General features: G+C 31.5%; 1 protein-coding gene across 1 annotated transcript; it reads left to right on the plus strand.

Moving 5' to 3' along the window:
- Positions 1–3,722: 3,722 nt before the first annotated feature.
- On the plus strand, positions 3,723–6,201 carry LOC115970957 (pentatricopeptide repeat-containing protein At2g22410, mitochondrial-like). Its single transcript, XM_031090598.1, has one exon. The coding sequence runs from the start codon at positions 3,805–3,807 to the stop codon at positions 5,833–5,835; it is 2,031 nt and encodes a 676-aa protein (XP_030946458.1). The 5' UTR covers positions 3,723–3,804; the 3' UTR covers positions 5,836–6,201.
- The last annotated feature ends 6,881 nt before the right edge of the window (positions 6,202–13,082 follow it).

Genomic DNA, 13,082 nt, shown 5'->3' on the forward strand with positions numbered 1-13,082 from the left:
CAGGAAAAAAATATGATCTTATCCATCCCATCCACATTGTGACTCCAAGAAGCAAAATAAGAAGAACACGTATGGGACTTGCTAGAACCGAATTACAGATATTCAAACAATGCATAACATGATAACAGTAACATCTGAAAACACTATCGATATAAATTACTGAATTGAAAACTATATCAGCTCTAAGAACCCCTTAAATAGAATCATTTCTAAACCCCATTGTTGCGGATCTGAAGCAAAAATTGGAAAGACCCAAGCTGATCATGGCTTCCAACCAAGAACTTTCTTACCTCTGCTTCCGTCTCCCTTAAGGTTATCAACCTCAGTAGGCCTAAAATACCTCTTGTCAATCACAACATGATCTTTCCAATTCAAACCCACACCACATACCCAAACGCAACCTGCAAGAACTCCTCCACAGTGTGAGCATCTTCCGTGGCAATCTTTTAGGTTCACTCTTGTCAATTTCGAACTTCAACGCTTTGTGAAGGGTTTCATCATAGCTTCCCTAAATATAAAATTCACACTTAAGAATGATATAAAGCTTTATCTTAAAAGATTTACACCAACTTTAATTCTCTAATGGATTAATTTCTTTCAAAAGGCTTAACATAGCTCCTTGATTATACATAATGCCACAAACAAATCCAATTAAAAATTATGTATACCTCAAAATAAAAGGGTTTTTCGGGGATCATACAAAAACAAGATTAGATATTGAAAAAAAAAAAAAAAAACGATGTTTAACATATGTTACTTTTCAAAATGTTAAATAAAATGCTGTTTAACATATGTTACTTTTGCCCAATTTCTCTCTGTTCTTGATTCGTAGAATCATTTGAAATCATTGATCGACGCTTTGTGAAGGGCTTCATCATAGATTTCTTAGTATAAATTTGACTTACAAATCGAAACTTTTATCTTCCCCTTTTAGATTTACACCAAGGTTAAATCCCAAATCAATTAGGGTTTTTTTCCCCTGAAAGGCTTCACATATACATCCTTGATTATACGGAATGCCACAACTAGATCCAATCGAATGGCAATAGAGGAAATCAAGAGATTAAATAGTTTATATATGGGAAAAAAAATGCAGTTGTGTTTTTTTTTCCCTCATTTTATTTTATTTAATATTCTTCACAAATAGTTTAAGACAATAAATGATTCGTAAAAATGGATATTAAATAGTACTAGAAAAGAAAATAAAAATAAAAATTAATTTTTGGTGCCACTCTCGTTGGCCCTTGCATGCATGGGTTGCCAGGTGTAACTTTTCCAAATACAAGTCGACAAAATTAAATCAAGAATTCTTCCATGTATGCTCTAATGACGTCATTTTCCGTAGATGTCTTTTTTTTTTTTTTTTTTTGAATAATACTTACTACTCATGGATTTCAATTACTTCAATTAATAAAATTTACTGTTCTCAAATAAGGGACTTGGATTTGTATCTCACTTGTGAGACAGCAAAAAGATTAATTGATACCAATCCAACAATAAAAAAACAATAATTTTGGAGCTAACATTATAGGCTTAAATCCTATGTTACTACTCCGATAATGGAGATTATTAGGTTCTATATGAAATAATATTTTGTAATAATGAGTATTCCTAAAGCCTTTTCTTGCATCTTAATTCTTCCTTAAGACTTTCATGGAATGTAATGAAGAGATATACTCATTAATTATCACTTCTTGCTCCATAATTAATTATAGACAATCATTGACCTCAAGGGGCCTTTTATTTATTTTTTAATTTTTATGAATAAATTGTATTTTTTTTATACAAGATAGAAATTATATTCTAACATAATCTATGTATGTATGTGTGTGAAACTTTCTTCTAGAGTCTTAAACCCCGGCCTTTGCCTCCCACACCTCACAAGCACTTATACTTATGGAGTGACCATCGCACCAAGGGTGTGTGGTGGTGTATTTTATTGAAAACTAAAAGTTGAAGCATAACATTTAATGTTCCTATGCTCCCATTGAATTACATTATTATAGCATTTCGGTCCAATTTGATCCACTTTGGTCCATTTGGTCTAATTCGGTTCAATTCAGTCAATTTCGATACACTTACTTAAAAATATGGAAAGAGAAAGACAAGTTTGCGTAGCTATTCTAAATTTGGATTTGTTTAAAAATACAAATCTCTCGTTTTATTGAAAACACGATACCAATTTAACAAGCATACTCAAAGAGCAAACTCAACAAAGGATAGACACATACTCTTCATAAGGCACACTAGAGTCTGTCTTACAAAGAATCATTGAACTTCATATTTCCCACCAATCGAAGAATCACACATCGTTTCTAGTAAGTAGTGACATTTAAAATACTCTCATTAGGGAGGATTCGAATGCCAAATTGCCATAAATCCAAGAAGTTCTTTGAATCCATAGATGATAGACAATATCGACAAATGCCAATCTACTAACACGTGACTTCATGCTTTCCCTTTTCAACGAATAACCTTGATTCCGCCAAGCAGCAAATCGATTATAGGTGGTCAACCAAGCCATAAAGGCATGCTGAGACATAGCAAACTTCTGTCAAATGAAGTTGACCCACTTAGCGTTCTAAATAGTAAATTCTAAAGCCTTGCTCGAACAACATGCAATTTTGTAAAAGAACAGATTGAAGGAGATGGAGCCAAGTCACTTGATCTGTATGGCTTCAGTTTAACCTGCAAAAAGCTCAAATTGGATTAGCATCATGGTCTATTTTCTGGCAACCTGTTACACACCATGTTCAATTGAAATTTTCTCAATTTTGGCAAAATATTGACACTATTTTGGTTTCTATTTTTACACTTTTCCATGTTCTACTAAATCAGTCAGTCTGTTAATTTATTTTCAACACTTAACAGCATTTTTGAAAATCTTATGAAGCTTTTGTATGGCATTACATCTTTTCAAGTGTCTTTCTATTCACCTTCTCCAACCCTGAATTTGATATTGTATTTTAAATCTTAGATTCTTAATTATATGAGAGCTTGCAACATTTCTTATATTAGATGTACTTTAAAGACTTAGTCTGCGTTTGTTTCGCCTGAAAAGGATTTCAGGAAATTATTTTACACCAATCTGTGTGTTTGGTACCTATAGAAAATTGGGTCAAACGGAAATTATTTTACCCGTTGACTGTAAAATACAACCCCTCTTCACCCATAAAGCCATTTCAGTTTTTAGTCATTTATAAAAGTGGTTTCCCAACTATAAAGGTATACATATGACATAATACGTTATCAAAATATATAAATATATATATACACACACATATTACATAATATAATACGAAAGTTTTGCTCATACTAGAATGGTGCTGTTCTAATCTATTTAATGTAAAATACATAAGTACAATAAAACAAAAATGAAATAGAAATAGTTGTACTGCATAAATCATAATTAAAACAAAATTAGGACATCTTGTACATTAGCAAGTTTCGCATCCTCCGCATATATATATATATATATTTTTAGAGAATTTCAACTTATAGAGTCCACTTTTGGTAATAGCTATTTATCATCCGACCAAAACATCAATTATTTAACCATTAGAGATTTTACCAGTTGAGTTAAATGAACAGCATCTTCCACATTAATAAAGGACTATATAAAAAAAAATCGTTAAAAAATATATATATATATATAAAATTATATATAACCAGCTCCAAAAACAAAAAAAAGAAAAAAAAAAGAAGGAAACCCCTAACGACTAATTGACAAGCTTTTTGTTGCTGAATGGCTGTACTATACTAGTACTTCGTTATGCATTTTGAAGCCAAATATTCGAGCTTCACATGAAACCCCTTCTTCCTTCTCAAAACTCGATCTCACTACTCCTCTCTGCTCTCACTCTCATATCTCAACTACACCTCCACTCTCTCAGCCTCAGGCCATTCTCTTCAATTTCCACCAACAAAGCCAAATGGAACTCAACCACCAACGTGATCATCACCAACCCAACTCTGCTAATCATGGAGTCCTGCACCACCATGCTCCAACTCAAACAAATTCAAGCCCACATGACCCGCACTGCCCTCATCACTCACACTTTCCCTGTCAGCCGAGTCCTAGCATTTTGCGCTTTGGCTGATTCTGGTGACATTCAATATGCCCGTGTGCTTTTTTCTCAGATTGAAAGACCTAATACTTATATGTGGAACACTATGATCAGGGGCTACTGTAAAGCCAAAATTCCCACCATTGGGTTTTCATTTTTTCGTCAAATGGCTCGAGAATGCGTCGAAATGGATCGCCGGAGCTTTGTTTTTGCGCTCAAGGCGTGCGAGCAGTTTTGTACAGTTTTAGAGGGGGAATCAGTTCACTGTTGGATTTGGAAGATGGGTTTTGATTCGGATTTAGTAGTGAGAAATGGGTTGGTTCATTTTTATGCTGAATGTGGGTGTTTGAATTTTGCACGTGAGGTGTTTGATCAAAGTTTTGAAAGAGATGTTGTTACGTGGACCTCGATGATTGATGGATATGTGGTGCATAATTGTTCGGAGGAGGCATTGAAATTGTTTAATTCAATGGTAATGAGTGATGTTGAGCCAAATGAGGTTACTATGATTGCTGTACTTTCAGCGTGCTCCCTAAAGGGGGACTTAACTATGGGAAAAAGTATCCATGAGTATATAAAAAAGAGGAACGTTAATTATAGCCTGAATTTGCAAAACGCTATGTTGGATATGTATGTAAAATGTGGTTGCTTGGTTGCTGCTAGGGAGGTTTTTGATGACATGAAAATTAGAGATGTGTTTTCATGGACTATTATGGTTAATGGGTATGCTAAGTTTGGTGAGTTGGATTTAGCAAGGAAGTTTTTTGATGCCATGCCTGAAAAAAATGTGGTCTCTTGGAATGCAATGATTGCAGGTTATTCTCAGAATAATCAACCAGAGGAAGCATTGAAGTTGTTTCGTAACTTGGTGGGAGTTGGTTTGCATCCAATAGAGAACACATTGGTCTGTGTGCTCTCTGCTTGCGGTCAACTGGGTTCTTTGGATTTGGGTCAATGGATTCACCACTACTATATTAATCAAAAGCGGATTCAACCTAGTGTGATCCTGGCAAATGCATTTATTGACATGTATGCTAAATGTGGGAGTATTGATGCAGCTGCAATGATTTTTAACGAAATGGTGGAGAGAGATTTGGTTTCTTGGAATTCCATGATTGCTGGATATGCTTCTCATGGACATGCTACAAAAGCCCTTGTCCTTTTCGATGAGATGATTAATATGGGATTTAAGCCTGATGAAATCACATTTGTGGGTGTCTTATCGGCTTGCAGTCATGGTGGTTTGGTTTCTGTAGGTCGAGAATATTTCAAAAGTATGAAAAGAAATTTTGGGATAGAACCAACGGTTGAACACTATGCTTGCATGATTGATTTATTTGGTCGAGTGGGGCTACTAGAAGAAGCTTATGAATTAATAACAAAAATGCCTATGGAAGCAAGTGTAGCTGCATGGGGCGCCCTTCTTAATGCTTGTAGAATGCATGGGAATGTTGAGGTGGGTAAGCTTTCTGCCTTTAAGCTTTTAGACTTGGATCCTGAAGATAGTGGTATCTATTCATTGCTTGCAAATATTTGTGCTCATGAGAGAAGATGGGGTGATGTAAGGATGGTTAGAAGTATGATGAGAGAGAGAGGGGTTAAGAAAACTCCTGGTAGTAGCTTGATAGAGGTCGAGGGTGAGTTTTATGAATTTTTGGTTGCTGATGGATCACACCCTCAATCTGAAGATATTTATAGGGTATTAAACGAAATATTTTTGCTGTCCAAAGTGGAAGACTCTGTTCCTGATACTAAACTCAATTCATGAACTTTAATGTGTTTGATGCTTTATTTACAAATTGAGTGACTGACTTTGGGGGGGATTATTTGGGCGGTCAAGATGAGGGGTCAGGGTTGCAGAACATGCATGAACCATGAAATCAGGGAGATAAGACACCAAAATTTGAGCGACTGTCTTGGCTTATAGACTTATAGTGTAAACCAAGGTCCTCAACTTGACCCATCTAGACTTCCTCTCATTCTTCTATGGTGCAATTTCTGATTCTCCCAAACCTATCTCTTCAACTTCCCTTTCTCTTCCTCACATTGGCTTATAATACGCTTTGCACTTAGGCATATTATTCTTCTTTTTCAAGCGCACATGAATCACGTAACAGTACTTGACCTGCCACTACTGGCGTGTTAATTGGGGAGGTCTTGAGTTAACTCTTACGTTCATTAACCAAGACTGGCTTTGCAGTAATAACTGTGTGAGAGAGAGAGAGAGAGAGGGCTTCTTAGAGGAGCTGGTAGATAGTGGAGGAAAGGGCCTATCTCTTCAACTTCCCTTTCTCTTCCTCACATTGGCTTATAATACGCTTTGCACTTAGGCATATTATTCTTCTTTTTCAAGCGCACATGAATCACGTAACAGTACTTGACCTGCCACTACTGGCGTGTTAATTGGGGAGGTCTTGAGTTAACTCTTACGTTCATTAACCAAGACTGGCTTTGCAGTAATAACTGTGTGAGAGAGAGAGAGAGAGAGGGCTTCTTAGAGGAGCTGGTAGATAGTGGAGGAAAGGGCATATCATTCATTGCATCCCATAAATGAACGTCATTTTCTCAACAAACGACGGTCTTTTTGTTATCACTTGTACCCCAACACAAGAATCATTTTTACAGAACTACATACCATTTTTTTATAAAGAAGACTGACGCATTATCTTTGGAGTTTGGAGGTTGTCCACCATAATTTTTAGGAATATTTTATTGATAATCGTCCATCGCTTATTACCAAATAATTGGTAAAATCTAATGACTAGGAGTAATGACATTTTTTGCAGTGTTCTATGTCTATAGTTGAATCCAACTTCTCCTCACCTAATATCTTCTTATCTCAGAAATATAATTGTTAAAGTTTCTTATTGTTGAACAAGACACCTAGATTCAAACCTTGACTACATCAAAAAACCATTAAGTGTTGTGACATGATAATAAAAAACAATTATTATTGAGCGAATATTATAAATTCAAATTCTATAATATTTATGGGGGAAAAATGCATCACGTCCATTTCCTACAAATTTGACTTTTTAAAAAAAAAAAATTTGTGTGCCTGCAAAGTACGGAGCCACAAAAGTGGGAAAAAATTGGCCTTTGCCCTTTTTAAAAAAACAATCCAGTATTTTGCCCTCTTTCTCAAACTAATAGGGAAATGCCCATCTTTTAAAACTCGATTTTTTTAAAATCGAGTTAAGTCCTATAGTAGCGTTTTTAAGTAACCTATAGTGACGTTTTAAGGACCTATAGTGGCGTTTTGTAACTCGATTTCCATGAAGTCGAGTTATAGGTAAAAAAAAAGAAAAAAAATTGCATGTAACTCGACTTTATGAAGATTGAGTTAAAAAACACCACTATAAGTCCTTAAAATGTCACTATAGGCTCCTTAAAACGCCACTATAGAGCTCCATAATTTTTTTTTTTTTTAATAACTTGATTTTGAGAAAATCGAGTTTCAAAAGAGGGATATTTCCCTAATTAGTTTAAGAAAGGGAGCAAAATGCTGGATTTTTTTTTTGAAAGGGGCATTTGCCCATTTTCTCCCACAAAAGTGACTCTTGTTAAAAAAGAAGTTATTCTTCTAAGTATAATATTATGATGATTAATACTTAGATACAAATCCTTAAATAATATTTAAATTCTTCAATTAAATGTTTCTAAAAAAAAAAAGTTCTTCAATTAAATTTAACCCCAATTATTATCAGTTGACTTACACACATATTGATTTATTGGAGGTGATTAGTTATTCATATTTTGATTTTTGCGGGACGTTTAGAGACAAGAAAGTCTATTTTATAATATACTAGTATTATGCCCGTGCGATGCACGGTTTAATAAAAAAAATCACATGTGAATTAAATGTCTTAGATAAAAAATCATATATAAATTAAAATATATATTTTGATGTTAAATATAGATTATAAAAAATGAAAACTTATTTTAATTAGAATTGAATGTAAAAAAATGGGGTTTATTTATGAAATACTCTACTAATTAAGTAGTGAGAAACTTGAAACTCTAAATTAATTATCCTAATACATAATAAATATAGTGTGTTTGAATAAATTATATTGTACATCATTAGGTAACCACCACAACATGTGTGTTTCTCTCTCTCTCTCTCTCTCTCTCTCTCTCTCTCTCTCTCTCTCTCTCTCTCTATATATATATATATATATATGAGAATTATTTATCAAAAGAGAATAACTCATGATTTAGAAAGTTAGCCAACATATGAATCTACATTTCTTAAAAGAGTTTAAAAATTTGTCCTTCCAAATTCATAAAATGCAAATTCTAGGTTTCTAGCTCATAATAAGAGTAAGACAACACAAAGTATAGAAAACAAAAGGTCCTATAAACAATATAAGACGCAATATATATGTATACACATACCAAAGACATACACCCATAGAAAATAACATTTATAGATTTACCAAAATGCTCTATTTATTATTATCATTGAATTTATTGCTCCTTACTCATGAATTAGAATGCAGCTTTGTGAAAAGAAAAATGGAAAAGAAAAGAAAAGAAATACATACTTTCGTAGCTAGAGGAAGAGGCGTTTCCTTGGGGATTCGGGGATTCACAATTTGGCATGATTTTTATTTCACAAAGAAGAAGATATATTACAAAAGGAGAAGATAAGAATAAAGAAAAACCTAAAAAATTTCATATCTACAATTAAGCTTTTGTATTTATCTAAAAAATTAATAAAACAATAGAGAAAAAGTTGATAAGAATAACTATATAATTTTTTTTGAGAAAGTTGATAAAAATAATTAGGTTGTGTTGTTTCTATCTAAAAAAATATATTTTTTGATAATATAATCAAATCTAATAAAAAAAATAGTAAAAATATTTTAAAAAATTAAGTTGCATGGAAAATGTATATTATGTAACTTTATTTTTTTTTTGCAAAAAAGATATTATAAAATATTTTTAAAAATTATGATAAGTTTTAAATTTCTAAAAGCTCTTAGGTAGTAAAATTGTAATTATATATATATATATATATATATATATAGCACTTGAAAATATTTCCATTATACTTGCTAACATGTATACATAGTAGCAGAAGTGCTAATCATATATAAATTTCTTGTGTAAATGACCAAAAACAAATTCCATAAATTACAAAAATGTAAATATTTAGATTGCAATGTAAATGTTTACCTATAAATTACCAGTTATAGCCATTTTAATGTGGCCATAAGTGAGGAAATAATCTGCCTAGTCAATTAAGAACACCAAATCAAAAAATTATATCAATAATCAAGTTGAATTGCATTATCTAAATTTTTTTTTTAAAAAATCATATAATTTAAGAAATTATTAAATAGATACTCAAAAAAAAATGAAGATATATCTTCTCACATAAATCTCCTAATTTCATATGGTAGATGAGTTCCATCCCAAATAGACTCAATGAAAAAATTTTGACCAAAATAAAAATTCCATAAATTAAAAGATATTCATCATTATTGATGCCAAGAGATAGCATACTGGATGTTGCTTTCTGTGGAAGTACTGCAAATCTAAAAGAATCTAATATACATTACCATGAGACAATGACATACTCTCTAATGACAGCCAAAAATCAAGCTTCAAATCATTTACAAAAACACCTCCAGTACTATAGATGCGTGTGACTAAAGATTCCAAAAGTAAATACATCATCCACTGGGGCTTCCGTTTAACAAATACAAATAATACTAATAATTAATTCTTAAATAGTAGAGTAGAGTAGACTTAGTAGAGTTTTAGTTTAACTCAATTTCTCTTGGATTCAAACTTAATTTGTGGAGGCATAAAAATAATCATGTTGACTCAATTAAATATCACGTTGCTGTTTTAGTTATTTATTTATTTATATATACGTGTAGCAATAGATGTAGTAATTTAAAAGAAAAAAAAGGATTAGATGAAGATGAAGATTTTGGATTGTAATCAAATTAAAAGAAATAGAGATAAAGAAAAGAATTTGGATTGTAGTTAAATTAAGATTTTTATCAACTTAGAAATAATAGGAGAAAAAGATAAGGAAAAAAACTATATCCATTTAGTAGACTTAGAGTTTTAGCTTATCTCAATTTCTCTTGGATTCAACTTTTCAATATCATGTTTTTGTTTTTGTTTTTTGTTTTTTTTTTTTTTACGTGTAGCAAATAGGTGTAGTAATTTAAATGAAAAAAAAAAAAAAAGGATTAGATGAAGATAAAGATTTTGGATTGTAATCAAATTAAGAAGCTTTTCAATATCACTTTTTTTTTTTTTTTTTTTTAACGTGTAGCAATAGGTGTAGTAATTAAAAAAAAAAAAAGGATTAGATGAAGATGAAGATTTTGGATTGTAATCAAATTAAGAAGAAATAGATGAAGAAAAGAATTTGGTTTGTAATTAAATTAAGATTTTTATCAACTTAGAAATTTTAGAAAAAGAAGATAAGAAAAAAAAAATTATATCCATTTTTTCTTTTTAAAATCTAAAAATCTAACAAAATTTCTTCAGTTTGGTGCTGCCATTTGGCGCAACCACGGCGTCTAAGCCTAACTTTTATTATATATAATATGATTTTATTTCTTTCTAGTGGCATTATATTTTGGAGAAGTACTAAACAAACTATTGTTGCTTCATCTACCATGGAGATATAATTTGTTGCATGCTACGAAGCTACGGCAAAAATATTATGGTTAAGGATCTTTGTCAGTGGTCTTGAGATTGTCGAATCTATTTCAAGACCTTTAATTTTTTGTGACCATTTGGCTGCAAGTTTCTTCTCTTAGAATAATAAAAGTGGTTGTATCAAAAAAAAAATAAAAAAAAAAATAATAAAAGTGGTAGTGAGTTCCAGTTAGCTCAATCGGTAAAGTCTTTGATGGTTGAATAAGAGATCTAGGGTTCAATCCCTGTCTACACCAAAAACTGATTGGTCTTTTGGTCTGATGATAAAAAGCTATTATTAGGAGCAGACGCTATAAATTGAAACTCTCTCAAAAAAAGAAAAAAAAAAAAAAAGTAGAGGTCGAAGTAAGTATATCAAACTTAAGGCACTTTAGTGCTAGAAAGAATGTTAAGGACCATAGGGTTTCCTTAAAATTTTATATATCACAAATTGTTCCAACGGGTGATCTTAGTGACTCTAGCACTACTCAAATTCCTAAGCAGATCTGATCCAATATATAATTAATTAATTGATTTATATATATTATAAATATTTAAAATAAATAAATTTGTGTATATGATACATATTTAATTAATAAATATCAATAAAAATTCAAATTAAAAAATTTATACCAAAAAAATGAATACCAAAATAGCAATGAAGGTATATCATAAAATATATTAATGAGGATATAAGGAGTAAATAATGACAACGCAATGTCTTACTTTGACTTATGGCCTTGTTTTTCACGAGAATTTCATTTTACTTTATCTCTCCCATTTTCATGTCCATTCATTTTAAAAATTATCATCATAAACAACTCAATTGCAATAAAATAAAGTAAGCAATTACACTTCTTTATCCTACATTATGTAGTTCACGGTTACAAAATTACAAAAAGAATGCCAAAAAATAACAAAGAACACCAAAATAGCAATGAAGCTAACGAAGCTAATGACTAAAGGTTTGCTGACCAAATAGTAAAGACCATGTGGATCATATGGGGCTTGGTAGCTTTTTTGATGTTTAATTCCTCTCTAGTTGTTTTGTATTTTGAACATATATTTTATTATTCTTAGAGAATAAAAGATATAATGTTCATTTGGTGCACATAGTATAAATATAAAAAAGTTTAATTTGTTTGGGATATAAAAAGACGACATTTTTTTATAGAGATAGTTTCAATTTATGAAATTCGCTCTTGATGATTATTCTTTATCATTTGACCAAGATACCAATTGGTTTTTGGTGTAGGTAGGAATCAAATCTCAAATCTCTTATTCGACTATAAGGGACTTTACTAATTTAGCTAACTGAAAAGATTTAAATGTCTAATAGGTCATCGAATCATAAAGAAGAATTATTAGCTCATAAAGTTTCATAAATAAATAAATAAATAACTCATAAAGTACTCACATTGGGAGTATTATACATTGAAGGGAGTTTCAATTACAATAAAGAATATCACCACCATAATTTATGTGTTAGATTCTTTATTTGAGTGGGAGCATTTTACAACTAGTTGGCATGATTCACATGCAACTCCCAAACCCAAGTCACTAATGATGAAAACGGAAATGATAATGTCGATTCACGCATGAACCAATAGCCTACTTGTTCTTAACAATAATGCCAATTCACACGGAAATGATAAAGTCCATAATTTTTTCACAATATTCTAAAATAGCCTACCAACTCATATGAGCTCAAAAAAATATGAAATTAAATTTTTTTTAATATTAATTTAAAAATATTGTGAAATTATTGTTAATTTTTATTTTGTCCCTAGAGAAAAAGCTAAAATTAAAGTTGAAGTGGAATCTTGAAAGGGACAAAAAGTGGGAAACCCAAAGTAGAAAGTTGAAGTGTCTTGTTTTCTGAGCCTGTCATACTCATACCACCACGAAGTCTCTCCACTTGCTTGCCACTTTCACATCTTCTTCATTCATCAGGAAAACAGGTTTCCCATTTGAATGTCTTTTGCTTCGCTTACTGAGTTTTCTACCCTGAATCTAGGGCAGAAAAAGTACATATAACGCATTTAGATAGGAGATTTGATGGTCTTTGTTACCTTCTTGGCGTTATTTTAAGTGTGATTTTTCCACTATAATTAGTATCTTTGAAGAAATATCGGGTACTCAAGCCAAGTATGCTGCCGTTTCTATCCAGGTATGCTGTCACTTCTTTCTAATGTCATTTGATTACCCAATAGTTTGTAGCTTTGTGTTCTATATATTAAAGACTTAAAAGTCATTTATAACTATATGGACAATAGTTTGTGTTCTGAAACTCATTGTACTGAACAGATCTAATACTTATTGTTCTGAAATTGAAATGCATATATA

Source organism: Quercus lobata, chromosome 12 (assembly GCF_001633185.2).
Source record: "Quercus lobata isolate SW786 chromosome 12, ValleyOak3.0 Primary Assembly, whole genome shotgun sequence".
NCBI classification, from domain to species: domain Eukaryota; kingdom Viridiplantae; phylum Streptophyta; class Magnoliopsida; order Fagales; family Fagaceae; genus Quercus; species Quercus lobata.